Source organism: Silene latifolia, chromosome 3 (assembly GCF_048544455.1).
Source record: "Silene latifolia isolate original U9 population chromosome 3, ASM4854445v1, whole genome shotgun sequence".
Lineage (NCBI taxonomy): Eukaryota > Viridiplantae > Streptophyta > Magnoliopsida > Caryophyllales > Caryophyllaceae > Silene > Silene latifolia.
Window position 1 is genome coordinate 54,538,200 of NC_133528.1, and position 24,690 is coordinate 54,562,889.

The 24,690-nt window shown below is 41.7% G+C and overlaps 1 protein-coding gene across 1 annotated transcript; it reads left to right on the top strand.

Moving 5' to 3' along the window:
• The first annotated feature begins 20,101 nt into the window (after nucleotides 1-20,101).
• On the top strand, nucleotides 20,102-20,506 carry LOC141649087 (uncharacterized). Its single transcript, XM_074457787.1, has one exon. The coding sequence runs from the start codon at nucleotides 20,102-20,104 to the stop codon at nucleotides 20,504-20,506; it is 405 nt and encodes a 134-aa protein (XP_074313888.1).
• The last annotated feature ends 4,184 nt before the right edge of the window (nucleotides 20,507-24,690 follow it).

The following is a 24,690-nucleotide window of genomic DNA, read 5'->3' on the forward strand; positions in this document are numbered from 1 at the left end:
GAACGAGCTTGGTGCGCATTTCAAGGCCCAAAAGACAAATCCACGAGTTTTAAGAAGTCAAGTAGCAGCTCAAGTGGTCGATCGACCATCACTATCAGTCGATCGACCAATGTTCGGGTTCCAGAAGCTACTGTTTGCTGAGGAGCAGTCGATCGACCAGTACTTTCAGTCGATCGACCAGATTGCTATTCCAGACGTGAATTGAAAGACCGTGAATCTTGAAGCCCATTAAGTTTTAGGTTTAGGAAATAAGATGTTACGTTTTTGCTATATAACGTAACATAAAACATTCAGTTGAGGATCGAAATTTTTATCTGAGTTTTTACCCAAGTTCATATTCAGTTTTACATTAAGTTTATTAGGGTTTGGAATATTGTAAGCATTGGAATTTTGGCTTTTGTTCTCAATCATTCTTCTGCTAATCTTGGTATTCTTCTGCCCTAATTCAATTCATCTCTTTCGTTATTAGATTAGAATTTCTAGATAGCTTCCCGAAACCATCTTTATTATTGCATGTTAATTATTTGTTTTACCGCTTTAATCATGAATTCAGTACCTTATTGCCCTAGCATTATTTTTGTTATCACTTTCATCATGAGTAGCTAAATAGTTCGTGCTAGGATGTAGGCGATTTATGGCATAGGCGGCAATAGATTTTACACAGACTGTTTCGCGTGTTGGTCGATCGACTGACATTGTAGGTCGATCGACTGACCTCGTAGGGTTTCATATTCGTTTTAATTGTTTTAATGTTGTATTTGACGAATCGAATGCATGCGACCAGTTAGATACCCTTTTATGACTGACCCATTAGATCGAAAGATAGGGAAAGTTGTTTGACCATCAATTAAATCGACTAAACTGTGCTAAGATCGAAAGATAGGTATAGTTTAGACCGTTAGTCACTTTTCAGAACGAAAGTTAGTATTAGTGACATTAGGGACCTATAGCGAGATCGAAAGATGCTATTTGTTAAGAGTGGACCGAGAGGACCTCTTTATCTCCCGCCTTACCTGTGTTTGATTCAGACCGACTTAGTTTGCTGCCGCCGAAGCTATAATGAACCGACCATCCTAGTACCCTTCTTTTATCTGTTTACATCGTTTATTTAGTTTATTATCTTTATCCACTATTAGCTGTAGACCAAATCAACTCAACCCCCACAATAGTTACCTCAGACTGAACATAAATCAACTAGAATTTACATCTGCCTCCTTGTGGTTCGACCCTGTTACCACTAGCCTAGGTTAGTCTTAATAGGAATTATAAATTTTATCTTTGGTACTCACAACGACGGGTATCAAATTTTGGCGCCGTTGCCGGGGAGGCAATAGTCCTAATTTTAGTTGTTTTTAATTTTAGTCTTTCTTAGTTTAAGGGACATCTGTTCCTTAAACTTTTCTTATATTCTTTTTGTAGTTTCTTCTTATGCGCAGGTCACAGGGTGGAGAATTAGTACCGTTGAACCTTGAGCTTGAAAGATCCTTGCGCGAGTTGAGACGAACACAAAGGATACTACCGACAGAGGAAGAGCTGAGTACTCTGTCAAGTTATTACGAGAACGAATTGTTCGAAGATAATCCACCATCTTTGCCTATTTCCACTTCTTCAGCCGAGACAGTTACTTCTCCGGAAATTCCAGTCATGGCCGAGGAAGCAAGTATAGCTAGTTATTCTGAGCCGACAGCCGATAACTTATATAAGGGGTTCGAGTTACCAGGAGATGCCGGGAAATTCGAACCAAAAGCCGCCTACATTACTATGGTCGAGAGAAATCGGTTCGGGAGCTGCAAATGAAGATGCGGCTAAGCACATGGAGACCTTTATTGACTCTCTTTGTTCCATACCCCCACCGGTGGCGTGACCCAAGACGGATCAAGGAGACCATGTTCATCTTCTCCCTTCGTGATCTTTGCAAGGGAGTGGTATAGAGATCTGGACCGAGCCGTTCAAGGGATCACTGATTGGAATACATTGGCATTAGCATTCTACAAGAAGTACTTTTCTGCTTCAAGGACGATTGCTATTAGAGCTCAAATCACGGGCTTTAAAAGGGCCAGATGAGAATTTCCACGAGGCATGGGTCCGATTCAAGAAGTTGGTGCGAACCATACCGCACCATGGGTTCGAAAAGTGGAGCTTGTGCAACCATTTCTACAATGGGTTGTACGACGATCAGAGGGCCATTTTGGATGCTGCAGCCAATGGAAGATTCGCTGAAAATTTGGGAGCAACCAAGGGGTGGAAGATCATTGACGATCTAGCTACCCACAAGGCCGAGTATGGGAATTCTAGAGGGAACCGAGGAGAGAGAGCTGCTGAATCCTCCTCTCCGCTGCGCTTGAGGCTCTTCTGCGAGATTTGACAAGTATGAGCTAGGAGGAGCCTCTAAAGGTGGGATGTACCAAGTCAATCTTTGTGTCGACGGTCCTTTCGTCTCGTGAAAGGTGTGGAGGTGAGGGCCATGTCTCGAAAAACTGCCCTAGCCCCTTTGAATCTTGTGCTGCTTTTCAACACTATAGGCAGACCAACACCTACTACGAGCCAACCCACCCAAACTTGAGTTGGAGGAGCCAAAATGTCCTTAACCCAACTCAAGCTCCGCCGCAGCAACAACCTTATATACCCCCTCATCAAAAGCAACAACAATATCAGAAACCTCCTTATGTGCCGCAGCAGCAACAATCAAAGAATTCTGAATTCTCCGAGCTGAAGAACTTGTTGCTGAAGGAGTCCCAAGCAAGAGAGGCCGGGATGAAGCTACTAGAGAGCCAAATTGCTCAATTGGCTAGCAAAAGTAACACTCGAGCTCCCGGACACTTGCCGACTCAACCTGAACAAAAGGAGACCCTAAATGCCATCACTTTGAGGAGTGGGTCCACTCTGGAGGGACCTGCCATGGTCGAGGACACTGTTGAAAAAGATGAGCCAGAAACAAGTCAAAAGAAAGCTTCAACGAATAAATCAAAGAAACAGCCGTCTACCAGGTATATCAGTCGATCGACTGATATACCTAGTCGATCGACTGAAGCACGGGTTACAGGAGCTTCTGGAACTGTACATCTCAGTCGATCGACTGAGGACAGTGGTCGATCGACTGAGATCGCTGCTGATGCTGAAGAATTTCGTCCTTTAATGCGAAATAATCTGCGAGACCACTTGTTTCGGGGTACCACGGTCCCGAAAATTTTGGGGGCAGACCCGAATGCTGATGGGTCAGTCCCGGTCCCGAAGTTCGAGCCAATGACGGTTAATGGTTCTCATTTGAGACGGTCTGAGGAGGGGTCTAGCTTCAACAAAGAGAAGGTGACGGACTTTCAGCCTAAGTCCAAGGATACCGGCACGCGCGATTTAGAGGAGAGGGCTAAGGTACTCCTTACAGCCCCATATCCGGAGAGACTCGTGCCGACGAAGGAACAGGTATCTTTCAGTAAGTTTGAAAAAGTTATTCGTAGTCTGAATGTACAAGTCCCCTTCCTTGAGTTAGTTAACCAAGTGCCCGCTTACACTAAATTTATGAAACAACTTTTGTCCAAAAAGCGGTCTCTTGAAACAGTGCACACTGTCGCACTTACTAAGGAGTCTTGTTCTTATCTGTCTCACACTGCACCCCATAAGTTAGAGGATCCGGGTAGTTTTTCTGTTCCTTGCAAAATAGGTACCTTCTCAATTGAGAAGGCATTGTGTGACTTAAGGGCTAGCATAAGCGTCATGCCTTTGAGTTTAGCTAGGAAGCTTAAGTTGACCCGTTTTGCTATCACAGACATGACAGTTCAGATGGCCGACCGATCTGCGGTCGAGCCTATAGGAGTCCTAGAGGACATACCCGTCCAAATAGGGAAGTTTTTCTTCCCTGTTGACTTTGTTGTCCTTGACATGCCTGAGGATGCCCATATACCGATCATCCTAGGTAGGCCATTTCTGCACACTGCTGGTGCAGTTATTGACGTAGGCTCTGGAACTTTGACCTTCAAAGTTGGGAAACATTCTATCATTTTTGCCCAACCTGCTAAAAAGAAGGACCCCATGTGGCCTGTTACTTGTAACACGGTTTCTGAAAAGAAATCGTACTTTGTGCTTCCTGAATTGCCTGTCCCTATTACTACTGCTGTGTTAACCCCTCCGCCCCAGATTGGGAGCAAGAAGGAGGAAGAATCTGTTGTTTTAGATAATGCAGGAGCTGGTTTGGGGAAGGAAGTGCTACAAGTTGTGCCAGCTGTAAAGAAGCCGATCATTCAAAGAGGAGGTCTTGGTTGCCTAAGCTATGGGATTGATGAGGAAGTGGAAGATGAGCCAGCCAAGGTGAGATGGGCTGATTTGGATTCCGACGATTCCAAGGGAGTCCTTGATTGGGGAGATGACGAAGTTGATCCATTGAGCTCTCCGACTGTTGAAGTTGAGAAGGGTGCAACTGATAAGATGAGCACCATTGAGGCTACCTCTAGTAGCCAGAAGCCGACGAAGTGGGCCATACCGTGGTCCTTCTTGATCAACTATTAGTTGATCGAGTTCGTTATAAACTTCATTTTATTTGCTTTCGAACAATTTTCATTGCTTTTGTGTGCGTGAAAACTTCGCATTTTATTCTGTTTGTTTAGGATTTTTAAGCACTCTAGACTTTATTCTGGGTTTTGCGCAATTTTGGGCGCGTATTATTGTGTACTTGCAGGTATTTAGAGCTTCAAAGCTCAATTCATTGAGCAAATACGAAGAAATAAAAAAGTACAGCAGTACATTCAGTCGATCGACTGGCAATCATGGTCGATCGACTGAGTTGCGCTTTCCAGGAGCTTCTGTTCCTGTTCATGTAGTCGATCGACTGCCCCTATGGGTCGATCGACCGCTAATGCTGCTGTACTTATTCACGACCTCTCCCCTGCTGTGTTTGGTCGATTTGCGGACTTGAGGGAGTTTCCTACTCCACTTTATCTTCCGTCGTTTTATTTATTTCTTCTGATTTTCTCATTTGTACACAATTTTACCGCTTCATTATTGTCTTTCTCGGTTTTATGCGTGGTTTTTGTCTGTCTTTCAGGCACTCATGGTAGCACTGCTAGCTACTGAAACCTCCTAGCTCACGCTGGTTTGGGGAGGTTTCCTTTGCGCTTAAAGTCTTGTGAGTTCCTGATTTCTTTACTTCATGTCGTATTTATTTCCTTTCTCGCAAATTCCCATTTCTCTTTTCTTCATCATATGATTTTGCACAATGGGGACATTGTGCGATTTGGTTTGGGGAAGGGTTTTGCGTCGCATATCATTTGCTTGCATTCACGTTTAATTTTGTTTTGCATTGTCTCATTTCATTTCTCTTATATATACGAAATTTCAAAAAAAAATTGAAAAATTTCAAAAATTTTCATAAAATGCACGTTTATTTTAGCATATAGGTCGAGTCGGAACGGTAGTATTTCTATGATGATTTTGCATTTGCACCTGTTTTGCTTGAGCCTTGCTAGATTAACATGTTATTAGTAGAATTGTAAATGCATATCTACGAGTTTTCGTTACATTCTTGCTGAACTTGAAACTTGACTTTGAAAATTGGCAACCTACACCATATTTCTGAGATTTAGAGCCTATAACTGGTGACATCTATGACCGGTTTATGTAGGAATGTGAGTAGTACTCCTTATGAGACATGTTTCCTTAATTTGCATAATTATGAGTTTGATCTACTTAATACCTGTATGCATTCGGTTTGTGGTCTGTTGACACATGTGGTAGAGGTTTCCCTTTATTCATTTTGCCCATAAACTCCACACTGCCAAAAATATCCTTTTTTGTCCCATTTACTACATCCTACATTTAGCCTGTCCTTTGTCAAGCTAGTAGTCCGTGTTCTTGGGGTTGTTACTCGTTTTTGGTGGCATATGCTCTGTTGAGATGATGGTTGGGAAATGAAATAAAGGAGGGAAGAAAAGAAAAAAAAATGAAAAAAATGAAAAAAAAAAAGAAGTTCTGTACTATTCAAAGCAGTCGATCGACTGCCCAATATAGTCGATCGACTGAAGTTCGGAAGAAAGAGAAAAAGAAAAAAGTCAATTCGCATAATTTAATCCTTATCTTTTGGCGATTTTTGCTCCCATGATTCATTTATATCCTATGGGGAGTTTATTGATTTGTTAGTTTGGAGATTTGTGAGATTTGTGCTTGCTATAGCACCGTTCTATTTGGTTATGAGCAAGAAGTTGGATGTTGCCACTTGGTTCCGTTTTGGTACTAGCTTGATCACCTGTACTTCCACTTTACCATAAAATGTTTTGCCTCTTCTTACCCATACCTCACATATCCCATATATACCTCGGCATGTGTCATTGGTCATCTGTTTGGTTGGAATGCATATGTACGGTCATAGAGATCATTTTCATATTTTATTGCTGGCATGTTTTCATAGGTCGTAGTTAGGTGAGAGTCACTACAAAATTAACTCTTTCTATCTTACATATAATCACCTGTACTTATTGAGTGGTTTGAGCGATCCGTGAGAGTCCAATTCGATAAGTCTCTACAGTTGATGGTTCAGCGTGTCTTTGACGGCGTCATAACTCGTTTGCATGATTCATTTGCTAGTTGATTGTTGGTTATGCATTAAATTGGTTTAGGCTTTACAGTTGGCATTTCGCTCTGAGATTGAACTCGTTCCATTAGGTCATTAGATCGAGTCTAGTTCTTGCTTGGGGACAAGCAAGGGTTTGGTTTGGGGAAGTTTGATGCGTGTTATTTATATGATGTTTTACATCCCTTTTTACACGCATTTCAGAGCTCATTCATGTAGTTTATGCTGCATTTCTCCCTATTTCCGTCTACTTCCGTATTTTGTACATTATTGCAGAAATGTGAAGAATCTAGCGGAAATCAAGCTAAATCCGTCCCCGAGTATCCTGCATTGCATGTAACGAGAAGTATTTGCTTAAGGAACGAGCTTGGTGCGCATTTCAAGGCCCAAAAGACAAATCCACGAGTTTTAAGAAGTCAAGTAGCAGCTCAAGTGGTCGATCGACCATCACTATCAGTCGATCGACCAATGTTCGGGTTCCAGAAGCTACTGTTTGCTGAGGAGCAGTCGATCGACCAGTACTTTCAGTCGATCGACCAGATTGCTATTCCAGACGTGAATTGAAAGACCGTGAATCTTGAAGCCCATTAAGTTTTAGGTATAGGAAATAAGATGTTACGTTTTTGCTATATAACGTAACATAAAACATTCAGTTGAGGATCGAAATTTTTATCTGAGTTTTTACCCAAGTTCATATTCAGTTTTACATTAAGTTTATTAGGGTTTGGAATATTGTAAGCATTGGAATTTCGGCTTTTGTTCTCAATCATTCTTCTGCTAATCTTGGTATTGTTCTGCCCTAATTCAATTCATCTCTTTCGTTATTAGATTAGAATTGCTAGATAGCTTCCCGAAACCATCTTTATTATTGCATGTTAATTATTTGTTTTACCGCTTTAATCATGAATTCAGTACCTTATTGCCCTAGCATTATTGTTGTTATCACTTTCATCATGAGTAGCTAAATAGTTCGTGCTAGGATGTAGGCGATTTATGGCATAGGCGGCAATAGATTTTACACGGACTGTTTCGCGTGTTGGTCGATCGACTGACATTGTAGGTCGATCGACTGACCTCGTAGGGTTTCATATTCGTTTTAATTGTTTTAATGTTGTATTTGACGAATCGAATGCATACGACCAGTTAGATACCCTTTTATGACTGACCCATTAGATCGAAAGATAGGGAAAGTTGTTTGACCATCATTAAATCGACTAAACTGTGCTAAGATCGAAAGATAGGTATAGTTTAGACCGTTAGTCACTTTTCAGAACGAAAGTTAGTATTAGTGACATTAGGGACCTATAGCGAGATCGAAAGATGCTATTTGTTAAGAGTGGACCGAGAGGACCTCTTTATCTCCCGCCTTACCTGTGTTTGATTCAGACCGACTTAGTTTGCTGCCGCCGAAGCTATAATGAACCGACCATCCTAGTACCCTTCTTTTATCTGTTTACATCGTTTATTTAGTTTATTATCTTTATCCACTATTAGCTGTAGACCAAATCAACTCAACCCCCACAATAGTTACCTCAGACTGAACATAAATCAACTAGAATTTACATCTGCCTCCTTGTGGTTCGACCCTGTTACCACTAGCCTAGGTTAGTCTTAATAGGAATTATAAATTTTATCTTTGGTACTCACAACGACGGGTATCAGTGGCCAAGTGGCTAGCAGGTGGAAAAAATGTTCTACCCTCAGCCGAGGGACCCATGGCAGGCCGGCTGGCCTGGTTGACTCCATGCCGAGGGGACTTGGATGTAAGTACGCTGATATGCCTCCCGGCTGGCTAGTTGCCTAGCCGAGACCCAAGTGACAGGCCGACAGGCTGCGTCGGTTAGGCTGTCTAATACGTTGACTTGCTGTGGATATCTTTGACCTTGCTCAATATGTTGACTCGGTCAGCGGGTGCAGAATATGCCCCATCAGAAACAATTAAGATAAGAATGAATGGTTGAATATAATTACAATATGTTGTGAATTATATTATCATGTCCCATTTTATACTATGTAATTGTGAATTACTAGATAATTTATTATATGTAATTTAATTAATTTGTATAATGATATTTAATAAGTTAAATATGCATTAGAATTAATTAATAGCATGCTACATACTACATGTGACACATTGTGTGACAAATGACAAATTGACAAAATAAAATGGATGTCCATTTCATGTAATGGACCGAAATAATGGAGGTTGTAGTGGATAGTAGGTGATTTATTTTAATAGTTAAAATAAACATAATCATGACCCTAATTCACTAGCCTTACACACCTAAAGTTTAGAAAAGAGAAAAAGCAAAAGGGAGATGGCCATGCATTGGCCTTCTAGCCTCTCCCAAACCGGCAGCCCCTTCTCCACTTAGAGAATTGGTTCTCTGTTTTTCTCTACATATAATTTTCTATCATTCTTATCATTCTCTACTACAAATCTCTCTAAAATAGTTTTAGAAACTCTAATATTGTTCATCTAAAACTCTAATATCAATATATAAGATTACTAGTGTAGTAATAAAGATATTATTCGAATTATTTTAAGGATACTAGTATATTAATCTAGTTAGTTAATATATTAGTTTAAGAGTTTTGTTTTGGGTGCAACAAGAGGAGGATCTCTATATTTGGGATTTTGGAGAATCATCTATTACACTTAAGCTCAAGAACAAACTAGGAAGGTGTCCTTGTTTGTGCCCATATTTCGAACCAAATATATAATGTAAGGGACATTATCTTGCTTTTCATATCCTATTAGTTATGCATGCACTAGATTATTAGAACTCACATTAAAATGTTAATTAGTTCACTATAAGAAATGTCTTATAAGAGGTATATGAACCTAACAATTGGTATCAGAGCATAGGATGTTGCATACATAATCGATTTATAGTTTTTTCGAGTTATTAATAACTTAATTAAAACTAACTTTTTTTGATTTATTAGATAAAGCCACGAAATCTTAATACATGTTGTATATTCTGGTCCTAAAATGTATTTAGGTCATTTTGATGATTTATGGTATTTTATTGTTCATTTTAATGATTTTTAGTTATTTTATTACATTTTTATGACTAAAATGGTATTTAAAATGCTAAAAATAGTTAAACTTAGTTTCTAAGCTTGAAATTTTTATATGACCTCACATGCATATTTTACGTATTGTATGTAAAATTTCGTATAAATTTGATTTATTTTGCATGATTTATGATGTTGATGAGATAAAAATGGATTAAAAGGAAGTAAAAAGGTTAAAAATAGTTAAACTTCAAAATAGGGCATAAAATTTTAATATATTGTCACATGCATATTTTACCCACTGTGTGTAAAATTTAAGGTAAACTGGATTCATTTAGCATGATTTATGAATTTTTAGTATAAAAATGACATAAATAGTGACTATTTTTGCATAAATGGCTAAAAGAAATTACATGGCGTGAGAAAATTATTTTAGGTTGCATTTATATCCCACTTATCAGATCTAAAGTTATAAAACTTATTAGATTAATTTTTGGTATGCTTTAGATGTTTTATTTGATAAAACCGATAAATCGCAACTACATTTTCTCGAAATAAATTCGAAATTTTTAACCATGATTTTTGACATTATGAGTGTCATGGATATATTCTAGAATGTTCAAAAATTTAAAATTCAAATTTTGAAATTATTGTAATTTAATTTGGATTTGTTTCATAAAAGTTATGATTTTAAGGTACAAAAAAAAATGAGCATAAAATTATATCAAGTTAAATTATTGTCAAAAATTGAGTAATGTAGATACCCATATCTGTCGATATTGGAATTTATAGAAAACCCGACAAACACCCGATGATGATAGGACGCATGTATTTATTAGTTGTCATTGTCATTATTTGGGCTCGTTTTACGATGTGGAATGAGCGTTGTCGACGGAGTATTTTATTAATCTAAATGATATTTAAATTAAAGCTTTTTTTAAGCGAATTCATTTTATTGTTTTAATTTGAATTTATTTCCTTAAATTTATTTTATTGAAAATAAAATATATTTTTTGATTTGAAAAATCATTCATTTTAAATGTGCTATTTGATTTGAAAAATCGAATTTGAAAATTTAAAACTCGTTTCAACCACGCGTTTTGGAGCTCGATTTTAGCTCGGTTTTTGAGCCCGTTTTCTTTACGAGTTGGCACGAATCCCGAGTACACTAACCAACCTAGACCTCTACCCATTCAACCCCAGTTCGAACCCCCATATCCACACCCCAAATCTCGTCCTAAACACTCCCCAACACAGCCCAATTCCTTCCTTTACCCGTGTTTGTATAGCCCATCGAAAGACCTTCTAAACCGACTCAAACTTGGTCCAAACCTGCAACCCATCACCACCAACCCGTGCTCCACATTACCCACAACAACCCAGCACCTAGAACACCACAAAACCCATCCAATTCCCGTCCCAAATACTCCACAAACAGCCCGCAACACAAGCAGCCCCCCCTGTTTTGCGTGCTCAATCCTGAGCCCAAAACCCGCTCCAAACAGCTACCAAACTCGTTCCCTTTAACCCTACACCATACCCTAATATCCTACCCATATTACCTTAGCTTAACCACCAAGAAAACCCCCATACAAACCCTAAAAAGCCCCACGAATAGCTGATGGACAGCAGCTATGCGAAACGAGCCCGACTGCTTGTTGCCCTACTTCTACCCTTCGAAACTCCTTATAAATACCCCCCCCCCCCCTTTCACCATACATTCATTCCTCTAAATTCTCCCCACAACATACTGCAAATAACAACCATCAATCGTCCAAAAAAACCCTAATCTAAAGCCGTGACAGCCGCTCGAAAAACAGGAACACAAATCGTGTTTTGAGTTTTCATCGTGGTCTTTGGCCTTGATTCTCGTGCACAAATCCCATTAAAGCTTCTAGTTTGTTTCCATATTCACAAAATTCAGTCTTTCTAGTTTCCAAAACATCTTTCGGTTTGAAAAATCGTCGAGAAACGAAGTCGTGGTGAGCGATTGAAAATCGCTGCTCAAGTCTGCCTTTTGAACGTGTTTGTTTCGTGATTTCAAAATTCAATTTCAATTGTCTTCGTCGACGACGGCCCCTCGAGATAAAATCTAAGATCGATTACGACCCAAGACGGTGTCAACGATGCATGTAGGTTGAGGGTGCATTAAAACTCCCTTCTCTCCTTTTTATTTCGTTTTTTTTATTGTTTATTTACTAACCATTGTCTAACATCGTCTAACTAATATCGAAACTAGAATAGTTTGAGTATGAGTTAAAGTACCATTCCGGCACCCGCGTTGACTTGAGATGGGAAAGAAATCCGCCATATCGGTCGGTCGTACACTTCGTCTCATTTACATATCCTCGTGTTGGAATAGGGCAATTTAATAAATCGAGTTTATTTAATTTATGTGTATTTATTTTTAACCATATAAAAATTGATTTTTTATGATTTTCCAGACCTATAATTTGTAATTTTAATTTAGGTAGATTTTCGTAATTTATTGCATTGATTTAGTATTTATTTTGTAATTAGCAATGTATTAATTCAAAACCCGCGCAGTGCACGGGTCAATTCTGACATATTTCAAAAATTTCAGATCCGTGCAGTGCACGGGTTTGTCCAGGTTTTTTGTTTTAATTTGCTTCCTTGTTTGACTTTGTTTGATTAATCTTTAGTTTAATTAGTTTATGTTTTAGATTTTAATTTACCTTATTTATAATTTATATTGTATGTATGAGCTAACCACTAATGTTTGTTAATACATCTTATGCTAAGCGTAAGCCTTCCTATCCCTCTCTTTGGATGTGTTTTTCTAGTTTAATCAATGAACCTCACATGCTAAACCACTTCGACGAAGTTAAATGCATTTTAAACGACTTAGAATGAAATTCGCATGATACGATTTAAATTCAATGGTTGCATACGCATGTGATATCTTTCCGAAATAGCCATATTTCACCTAGTAGAGAGCGTTATTGCAACGGGCGGGGTTGGGTGTTGTTTTAATGAAATTAAATTAACTTCCTAACACGTAAAGTCACACGAATTCAAATCTCTAAAATTGGTTTCTAAATTCCATTTAAAAATTTAGTGGCGACTCTTTTAAAATTAAAAATGTTTTGAAAAAGCATTTGAGTGGAGCGTTTTTCCATGGTCCACAATTTGGCGACTCCGCTGGGGATAGTGAAACTTGAAAAGTTTAAGATGGCTATTAGGATTGTTGTCACATTCTTTTTTTTTATGTTAATCATGCATAAACCCCCGAGACTTTAGGCGGGCCAACGAATCTCTTGGGTTAATTCCAAGGGAGGATATTGATGTCCACTATGTCCGATTTAAGTATCAAGGTAATTCCGTGGAGGTAGGCAGCTGCATACGAGGCATATTGCTATGGGCATATGACGGTATGTGGACTCCCCGACAAAGCGGTTTCACTGGCATAGACCCATTTTAGAGGACTGACCGAGACTTAGAAGAGTCAAGTTTATGCATTGCATCCCTAAAATGCGAATGATTACATGCTATGTGAATCCCGGGTCATGTTTTCAAAATAGCATTTTCAAATCCATCTTCTTTTTCTTTCGAAAATTTGATTCTTTTTCAAGTCCATTTCTTTTCGAAAATTTCGGCCCTCTATTTCGAAATTTTGAACCTTCTTTCAAGCCGAAGTCTTTGCCCATTTTAAAAAATCAATTCAATCCTTCTCGATTTCAAATTTCGATGAACTGTATCCCAGGTCCAACCCAAACCTAGAATAGAGTTTGAGTCTGTGGGGTCGGGTTAGTCGAGTTGGGCTTTTGCTTGCTCGATATAGGCGAGCTAGTCCACCCTTAGGCTCGAGTGAGCCTTTGTTTGGTTAGAACACTTGTCAAGTGAGTCACCTAAACCGATCTTTGGGTCTGAGTCATGAAAGTCGACCATTTGGTCCAAGTCAGTCCACCAAAACGTCCCCACTAGGCCACCTAGGGCGTTTGTCACAAAGCCCAAGAGCCATGTCTGGTTTGAACACGGGTTTGTCATGTCGGATTTATGATCACGTTGAGTCTAAAACCCAAGCCACGTGTGTATCACGGTTAGGACCCGTTCAACGAGCGAGAATAGTTCGTTCGTAGGATCCATGTCAAGTTATAGCCAGTTTTTAGGTTTGAAAAACCGTCCCTAGTCGTGTATGACCCAAACCGAGGGGACCCAATTGCTCGCTCTCCGGGTCTAGGCCCAATATCGAGTCGCATGGAGTCCGTCATGTTGTTATGAGTCGAGTCCTGTTTGTGCAGGGGATTTTTGATTCGATAACTGATACTCGCTCGGGATTTTATTGTAGAAAGGCCACTACAAACAAGAAGTATGACTACCGCGAGAGGCATGAAGCGGATTAACGACACTTTGGTCGCAATGATGGAACGCTTGACGGCTGTGGAAGCCAAGATCGCGGTGGAAGCTCCCATACCACCGCCCGGGCGAATTCGAAAAGAGGTTCCGACTAATAGAGGAACGATTGAAGCTATCCCAGGGGAAAATGTGCATTATGAGAATGCGAGAGGGTACATGCCGGTCCAGGACAAGCTACCAACCAATTTTGTCCTAAGTGATATCCCAAAGTTCAAAGGGACGGAAGATCCATTGCAACATATTCGTTCCTACAAGGAGTACCTTGCGTTGAAAGGGGTTTCTTTGAGATGTTGCCCCACATTTTTGCTCAATCCCTAGGAGAACACCCGAAGGCGTGGTTCTACTGCCTTGAGCTTAAGAATTTCCCCACTTTCGAAGATATAGCGGTGGAGTTCGAAAACACTTTTTCTTTGGTAATGCCGAGATTCAAACTACGTGCGCACACTCGAGGTGATGACACGAGAAGGATAAGGAGGGATTTCTTGAATTCCTCAACATTTGCGTATTTGAAAGCGTGAAGTTGGCCAAAAGGCCGAGAGGAGACTGAAATGGTAGATAAGTTCATCAAAAATCTTCGACTTGTCTACCGTGACGCTATCAAATATCAACATTTCGGCTCATTCAAGGACCTTATTCGAGTCGGAAGAAAAATTGAGGACGACGTTCGTTCTGCCGAGGTTGAAAAGCCAAAAGGGTATCAGGGTGCCTCCTCTTCCAAAGCTAAGGCATCCGGTTACGCAATCATATCCAAGCCATCGGTCTTTTGGGAGGAGCTCCTAAGGGATCGCAACGCCATGGGCCAAGAGCGTTCACCGACATCGGGTATACCTATGCATACGCCCTCCAAAGGCTCTCGGCCCAAGGGAAAGCGAACCCAATTGGTCCAACTCCGGACCCGCTGCGGATCGACGGGGTAAATGGTATAAGCCCAACGCCTCTGTTCTTATCATCAAGGAAAAGGTCATGATACCGAAAATTGTTACCGTCTTAAACATGAAATCCAAGACATGATCGAGAATGGGTCGCTCCCCATCCCCACCGTCCGACCTAACAACCTGAACAATCCTTTTGGTGACCATGCCAATGCAGTATTCGTCGAAGACAATACCAATGTATCTCACTTAATCCAACCCATCTGCCGTCTCACTGGGTTTTTCGTGGGGAAGGTCTACGTAAGCTGCTCTGAGTATATCCCTCAAGCTAAGAACGAAGTTCGAATTGGGGATTTTGCTATCGATTGCACACCATACATTCTCCGAAGCGAGAATGAAATTAATGGGGTCTGGGCTGACGATGAAGACGATATCTATCTCACCGAAGGTGCGATTATTCCCCCGAACTCAGGAAGAAATTTCTAAATTGAGGAAAGATGTCCTCGAATCTAATCATTTGACTCGATCGGGACGTCCCTATCGTGTCGAGAAGGCAAACCATGTCTCTATCTTTGGAGACAGTCCATGTAAGACACCCACCAAGGAGGCCACCTCAGTCCGGGCTCTTGGTGAAGGGTCGACCTCAGAGGCCTCCCTCATCAAGAAGTTATAAAAGACTAAGGCAGATGTCTCCATCTGGGAATTAATGTTGAGCTCGTTTGAACACCGACAAGCTCTGCTTCAAGCCTTAATGAATATGACCGTGTCACCGCACACTACTCCAGATGACGTGGTCTCATTTGTTGCTCAAAACCAACCTCGGCTCAGTAATGCCGTAACTTTTTTCTGATGAAGACCTGCCCTCATTTGGGCCACAACATTGTCTCGCTATGTACATCACGGTAGAATGCCGTCATAAGCGACTCCCAATGACCCTTGTCGACGACGGGTCTGCAGTTAATGTTCTCCCACTACGGACCGCTTTCATTTTGGGACTCGAGAAAAGCGACTTCGCACCCACTACGCAAACGGTTCGGGCTTTCGATGGCACAGTGCGTCGAGTGTCCGGACTCGTCACTTTAAGCGTGAATGTGGGAAAGGTGGAGCGCAAGGTCAATTTCCAAGTGATAGATGTTGCCTCATCTTTCAACATTTTGCTCGGGAGACCATGGATTCACACAGCTGGAGCCGTGTCTTCTACCCTCCATCGCAAGATTAAAATCCCTCTCAAGGGAGAGGTAGTGACCATCGATGCTACTCCTATAATTGTGACGGGAGGAGATGTTACTTCCTAAGTGCAAACTGATAATACCGCCTTGGAGTCTTGTGGTTTCGAGGTAGTAAACGCAATTGAGTCCACTTTCGAGGCACCAAATATGGACTTATATACGGGAAGTCGTGTTTGTAAAATAATCTTCAAGGCCGGAAAGTACTTCGGGTACTCCATGTACCCCCGAAGGGAAAACGCATTTCAATTGAAGTCGCCAGTGCCTAAGGGGACAAGATACGGGCTTGGGTATGAGCCAACTGAAGAAGACTCCCTGAGAAAGAGAGTCTCGATCGAAGACCGAGACATCAAGATGGGGCCGTACTTGCTAACTCTAAACGGCCACTTTGTGAAAGCCGGGGAGGAAATGCAGAGTTTAGACTTCCCCGAACCACTGTTCAACTCAAAGGCCAACAAGCTGGTCCCCGGAATCGAAGTATTCCGTGATTGTTTCTATATTCCCGAAGACATTATGGCAGTAGCTACAATAAAGAAGGAGCCTGTTCCGATCGAAGATGGGAAAGCTATGGGTCTCCTCTTTGGACAGGAAAAGAAGCCGGAAATACCAAACGAAGTCTTGGTAAACATGATCGTAAGGAGTGATCGTTTCGATCCATCTACCCTTATTACTGATGTAGATCCTCAGAGGAATACATCTGGATGGCGGAAAACCATGAAATGGACCGACAACAAGGGTTCGCTTTTCAAGATGACCATTGGAGAAGGGCAAATGTTCAAACCTGATGACGATTCTGAGTCTGAGTCTGAGTCCGAGTCTGAGTCTGACATAAGTCCTAAGGCTAAGTCTAGGGTTTTAGGTGTCGAAGATACCCCTTCCCTGATCTTTCCTTTTCCGTACCTCCCCTAGTCTTTGGTATTCCGGGGCTGTCCCGAATCTTTGCTCCTATCTCGCCACCGACCTCGATCGGTTGGCCCAAATGTTAACGCAATTTGCGCGATTTCAAATCAATAATAAGATGAATCAGTTTACTTACGACTTGTCTCATTTATATTGCGATTCAATTGATTGTTTTAATAACGTTGAGAATGAGGTCGAGGATAGACAGGTGGAAGAAGAAGAGGAGGAGGTCGAACCGCCTCCCCAGTTAGTAAAAGGGTTGGAAGAATACGACCAAAGAAGCTCGGTAATCGAAGATACCGAAGTTGTTAATGTGGGGACTACCTTAGAGCCTCAGGAGCTTAAGATAGGAACAACCTTAGATCCCGCAGAAAAGAAGGGGTTTGTTGAATTGTTGAATGAATTCAAAGATGTATTTGCTTGGTCCTACAAAGATATGCCGGGTATTGATAGGGAAATTGCAGAGCTCAAGATTCCGATCAAGCCAGGGTTCAAACCAGTAAAGCAGAAGCCGCGTAGAATGAATACCGAGTGGTCTTTGAAAGTCAAAGAAGAGATTGATAAACAGTTCAAGGCCGGGTTCATCAAAGTATCGGAATACTCAGATTGGATAGCTAATGTGGTGCCAGTGCCAAAGAAAGACGGAAAGGTTCGGGTCTGTGTTGATTTTCGTGATCTAAATAAGGCTAGTCCAAAGGACGACTTTCCGTTACCTCACATTGACATCTTGGTTGACAATACCGCTAACCATGCATTATTATCCTTTATGGATGGGTACGCCGGTTACAACCAGATAAAAATGGCCGAGGAAGATATGCACAAGACTGTTTTCACAACACCATGGGGCACTTATTGCTACACAGTGATGCCGTTTGGATTAATAAATGTAGGTGCGACTTACCAAAGAACAGCAACGACGTTGCTGCATGACATGATTCATAAGGAAGTAGAGGTCTACGTCGATGACATGATCGTAAAATCGAAGGAACGTAATAACCATTTGATGGCATTACGAAAATTCTTCGAGAGGTTGAGAAAGTATAATATGAGATTAAACCCACAGAAGTGCGCGTTCGGGGTCACCTCTGGCAAGCTTTTGGGTCATATCGTTAGCCACCGTGGCATCGAAATCGACCCATCAAATATTAAAGCCATTATGGAAATGCCCCATCCTAAAACCGAGAAAGAAATTCGAGGTTTCTTAGGCCGAGTGCAATACATAAGTCATTTCGTCTCAAAATTAACTATGATCTGCGAATCAATTTTTAAGAAATTGAAAGTTGGGGAGCATATTATGTGGGATGACCAATGCCAAGCCGCGTTTGATAAGATAAAGGAAGTGTTATCTTCTCCGCCAGTTCTCAGTCCGCCTGTAACCGGCTTGCCTCTATCACTGTATTTAACAGTTACAAATACCGCGATGGGAGCAATGCTGGCACAAACCGTTGACAAAGAAGAAAGAGCAATTTACTACCTTAGTAATAAGTTCTTGGAGTATGAATCAAAGTATACAGCATTAGAAAAGACATGCCTAGCTTTAGTCTGGGCAACGAAGAAGCTACGTCACTATATGCTCAGCTACAGTGTGAGTATATATTCCAGAATGGACCCCATCAAGTACTTGTTTGAAAAGCCGGTGCTAAACGGCAGAATGTCAAGATGGACCCTCATGCTATCGGAATTCGATCTCAAATATGTGCCGCTAAAAGCGATAAAAGGAAAGGTCGTTGCCGATTTCTGGCCGATAATCCGATCGAAGAAGCGACATTATTGACACTTGGTCGTTCCCAGGATGAGGATATTGTCCATGTCGAAGATGATGCATGGGATCTATATTTCGATAGGGCTTCGAATAACATGGGATGCGGAATAGGTGTCCTTATCATTTCACCGAGAGGAGAGCACGTACCAGTTTCGATCAAATTGGACTTCGCCGTCACAAATAACGCCGCGGAATACGAAGCATGCCTACTTGGTTTGCAGAGCGCTAACAAGTTAGGAGTCATGAAGTTGACAGTACACGGGGATTCCTCCTTGGTCATTAATCAAGTGACGGGGTCATGGAAGATCAAAAGTAGCGACTGGCACCCTACCAGGCTAAGATAGAAGAGCTAGAAAAACTCTTCGAAGAGGTGCGATACGTGTACCTCCCAAGGGAGGAAAATCGTTCGACGACGCCATCAAAACTGGCGGCGTTGATAAACATCCCGATCATATGGATAGCATGCCATTGTGTGTCGAACGAAGGTCTTCACCGGCTTATATAAACGCTGTCGATGATGCCGGGAAAGCGAAGCCGAACCTTGGTATGCATCCATTGTGAGATTCAAAGAAGCAGGAGAATACCCTGCAGACCTCGATACACGTGGAAAGCGTGCATTGCGAATGTTATCCGCCCAATTCGTTAAAACTAACGATGGACAATTGTATAAGAAGACAAAGCACAGGGTGTCTGTTGCGATGCGTCGACAAGACAACGTCGGACAAGGTCATGGAAGAAGTCGCGACGGGGAATGTGGGCGCATATGAACTCCCACATGCTAGTTCGGAAGATCATGAGGTTAGGATACTATTGGACAACAATGGAAAGCAGTTATCGCGAGATATGTCCGGCATTGTCACAATTGCCAAATATTTGCGAATATTCAACATGTACCACCTTCTATGCTATACACCATGACGTCACCTTGGCCTTTCTCAACCTGGGGAATCGACATCATCGGAAAAGTAAACCCTTCTGGAACAGGAGGGCATTGTTATATCCTAGTCGCTATTGATTACTTTACCAAGTGGGTAGAGGCCAAGTCTTACAAAGTGCTAAATGCGAAGCAAGTAGCCAAGTTTATTCGAGAATGACATCATCGTCGATGGAGTGCCGCACGAGTTCATCAGTGATCATGGAACTCACTTTCAAGCTGAGACAGCCGTTATACTTGAAAAGTATAGAATCAAGCATCATAAGTCATCTCCATATCGACCTCAGACAAATGGAGCAGTGGAGGCCGCTAACAAAACGGTGGCTACTATATTGAGAAAGATGTCTGACAATTACAAGGAGTGGCCGGAGAAGATACCCTTCGCGTTGTGGGGATATAGAACATCCATCGAGAACAGCCCACGGGGGCAACCCGTACTATCTAGTTTACGGGATGGAAGCAGTACAACCAGTCGAACTGGAAGTACCCTCCCTGCGCATCTTGCTCGAAAGCCAGGTCCCGGAAGCGGATTGGGTCCAAGCCAGATATGATTCGTTGGTGTTACTTGATGAGCATCGTTTGAATGCGTTGTATCATGTTCAGCTCTATCAGAAAAGGATAGAGCGGGCTTTTAACAAGAAGGTGAAGCCCAGGGGAATTAATGAAGGCGATTTAGTTCTCAAATCAGTAAGGGCTCTATTACCGGTCGATCCAAGAGGGGATTTTAAGCCTAATTGGGCCGGTCCTTATCTCGTGAAGAAGATACTCACAGGAGGCGCGGTACGTTTGACAGATTTGGATGGAAATGATTTCTCGAATCCAACGAATCTGGATCAGTTGAAGAAGTACTATCCTTAAGACCTCACTCTCAAAGTTATGAAATAACACTTGAATTGTGATGTATTTGAATAAGTTTTAAGTTTGGCATTTGTTGCCCTTTGCACGAAATGTTTTATGAGAGAACTACGACCTCGGTTTGATTCTGTTGAAAAGCAGATACGTAGGCAACCCTTGAAAAGGGTACAACCACAATAAAAATGAAATATTCAATGCAGAAACTGAGGATTTCTAATAAATAATACGTGTCTTTTATTTTGATAAATCCGGGCGACGCCCATTACAAATCAAACTAACAGGAAAGCAAATAAAAGCATAATAGTAATACTAAATAATAGAGCCGTAACTACCGCCTATCTTTAGTTGGGTCGCGTGTCCCGTCACTACGAGACGATGTCTCACCCATCATCATTCTTGCCCGTTTCTTCGGGGGGACCACGCTGTCTTCTCGCGGGCCCAATCTCTCTTTTACGCTTGGTCGAGGACCAAGTCTCTCTGCAAGTGTCGGAACGTCACCACTTGTAGTACCCAGTCGGTCCCACACGCTAGGAGCACCAGGTTTAGCCCTAGGGTTCTCGTCAGGCCTAGTCTCGGTCTCGGTCGGGCCGGAATCGACCCGATTAAGAATTGTCGATTTTTAACCCCCTGTCGTGCTTCTCCCGATCAATGGCATCATCTTTCTGTAGTTTCTTCCTTGCTTTAAGGCCCGGTTCGGTAGTCCATTTGAGATATGAAGGAGAAACCCAAGTAGACTCGCGTGGCTCGGGAATGCGCCACACGGTCCTTCGGCGCCACGCATGGAGCCAAGTATGACATCTACCCTGAGAAATAACAAAAGCAGGACCTCGCGAAGCCTCCGTCGCATGGACAATTTGTTGACGACCGAATTGGCGAAGCACTCGGTCCGGGTAAAAATAGACAGGGTGATCCAAGCCCAACAAAGTGACATACCGTGTATGATCAGTATCTGCGAGCCCGGTAAGTGAGCTCAAATGAAGCCATGGTAAGGACCAGCGAATGTGAGACCCTGTTCCGCTAATCAACATATTTCGCCAGTAATCGGATCCTTGCTCGAAGCGTAGCGCCGTCGCCGATTAGTGAGACTTCGACATGATAATCTTCGGTTTCAACGGCGGATCAATCAAACCAAGACGCTCGTTGAGCCATACACTGTTACACGATCGAGAAAAAAGGCAAAAAAAAAAAAAAAAAAAAAAAAAAAAAAAGACGAAAAAAAAAAAAAGAAAAACAAAAAAAAAAACGAAAAAAAACGGAAAAAAGAAAAAGGACGAAAAAAAAAGAAAAAAAAAAGAGACGAAAAAAAAAAGAAAAAAGAGACGAAGAAAAGAGAAAAAAGGAAAAAAGAGAAGAAAGACAAACTTGCAATAGACGGGTTGATCCCATGAATACAGCATCCGGATTGGCTTTTTGTGCATCCAAGCTTTTAATAGTCTCAGCTAGTATAATCTATGCAGGATTAGCACCATTCTCCATTTGCTCCACGACTCGGATTAGTCTAGCTTGGCCGCGATAAGATGGAATTTCTATCGCCCCCTCGAAACAATAAAAATGTAATAGAATGAGGCCAAAGGCGCGGCGTCGATAAATGATCGGTATATCTGGGTCATTCGCACGCCGGAATTTATGCACTAGCGCAAGCAGGTCCACCTTTCCACCCTCGACAATGGTACGGGCTTCATCACGCGACAAGTTTAGATATTCGCGGTATTTTTGGGTCCAGTTGGATACAAAGTCGGGAACCACATGCTCTTGCGTGGTCCTCCATCCTCCTAAGACGGTAAATTCTTCAGGAAGGGGACAGATTTCTCCCTCCGGAAAAGCAAAGACATGATGCTCGGGATCCCACACTCTCATGCACTCTTTAAGAAATGCGGGTTGAATCATGACTTGCCTCAGGAAAATAATTTGTTGAATTCCCGCCGCATTCAGATTTTGGATTTCTAAACCCCTGAATTCTGTCACCCATCCCTTCATGGTCCCAAACAGGGAATTCATGACTAGTTTTTTTCTAAGAAAGATATTCTTTTAAGCAGAGAGATTTCTGTTTGAGAAATTGTGAGAAATCTCAACCCTTAGCCCTTCCTTATATACGAAAAGAGATGAGGAATTTTGGAAATATAATTCCTTTAGGTTTTGGAAACCTAAATCTTCTAGGAAATTTGGAAACTTGGAAGCCTACTAGCTTTAGGAAGTTTGGTAGCTTTTTGAAATAAGAAGGCAAGTCCCATACCTCCTCTATTTCGGCCGTGTAGGGCCCGTGTGGCGCGCCAAGTGGGCCCCATCCGTCCCGGGTTTGGTTTGCTCATTTCTCTTGCGGAATTTGTCATAGTTCGTGCACCGAAGTGACTAATTTACAATTTCATCCCCTGCGCGTCCCATGTTGAATTAACATACCGTACACACTTACGGATTTTATTAGGTTACGCCCACATTGGTTACGGGTCAGAAAGTCCGAGTCTTTTCGTCAAAAGGTCGTGTCTACCCATCGCTTTCACTCTAGAAATTTGAAATAAACTTCTGCGATTATTTTTTTGAAAATAAAATTGTGTTTTGATTTGAAAAATCATTTAACTCCAAATAATTTTTCGCAATTAATTTTATTGAAAATAAAATTATGTGTTGATTCGAAAAATCATTTGGATCCAGAAAACTGAAATAAATTCTCGCCTCGAAGAGGCCAATCATTTTCGAGATATTCAAAGTTCGGGTCAATGACCCACCTTTTCTAAGCAATGTTCATGTCTGTGGGTCGATAACCCATTTTCCTTTTCTTTCAACTGGGGGCTCTGTCGCCGTCGGCTCCAGAGACCCATCAAAATTTGGTCGAGGACCATTTTAAGTATCGAAATGTCGCTACGTGAATCGCGTGCTATATATTATGATTAAATTTGCAGAATATGCTCCAACTGGGGGCTCTGTCGCCGTCGGCTCCAGAGACCACCACAAAACAGACAGGATGGCATCCTCCTAACAAAGATCGACAGCAGAATGCTACGGAAATGACATTTCCCCAACAGAAACGTCAGTTTCAGTGAATCGTTCTCCCTAGCAGAACAGCGAAATTGATAAGCAAAGCGCAAGTTTTGTCTTTACTCACGTGAACAATGGGATATTGGCATCCGAGCCGAAGCAGCAGAAAGCTACAGACCATCGAGCCGAACTACGACGCGGGTTTGATTCCGTCAGAAACAGATACGTAGGCGCCCGAGGATAAGGCTCAACCCACCATATATGCAATTTATGGGTCGATGACTAACGATGATAATTCGACGCAATGAGCAAGAGTTGATCCCGACGAAGTTTCAGGTATGATCTCTTCTTATGGTGGCGAGCTTACAAACGCAAGTCTAATGGACTATAAACGACCCTTGAGAATCCTCGGTCGAGAGGGACCTGGGGTATACTTTGACTTTCGCCTTGTCCAAGCCTCAGTCAAAGTGGGGGCTCTGTAGATACCCATATCTGTCGATATTGGAATTTATAGAAAACCCGACAAACACCCGATGATGATAGGACGCATGTATTTATTAGTTGTCATTGTCATTATTTGGGCTCGTTTTACGATGTGGAATGAGCGTTGTCGACGGAGTATTTTATTAATCTAAATGATATTTAAATTAAAGCTTTTTTTAAGTGAATTCATTTTATTGTTTTAATTTGAATTTATTTCCTTAAATTTATTTTATTGAAAATAAAATATATTTTTTGATTTGAAAAATCATTCATTTTAAATGTGCTATTTGATTTGAAAAATCGAATTTGAAAATTTAAAACTCGTTTCAACCACGCGTTTTGGAGCTCGATTTTAGCTCGGTTTTTGAGCCCGTTTTCTTTACGAGTTGGCACGAATCCCGAGTACACTAACCAACCTAGACCTCTACCCATTCAACCCCAGTTCGAACCCCCATATCCACACTCTAAATCTCGTCCTAAACACTCCCCAACACAGCCCAATTCCTGCCTTTACCCGTGTTTGTATAGCCCATCGAAAGACCTTCTAAACCGACTCAAACTTGGTCCAAACCTGCAACCCATCACCACCAACCCGTGCTCCACATTACCCACAACAACCCAGCACCTAGAACACCACAAAACCCATCCAAGTCCCGTCCCAAATACTCCACAAACAGCCCGCAACACAAGCAGCCCCCCTCTGTTTTGCTTGCTCAATCCCGAGCCCAAAA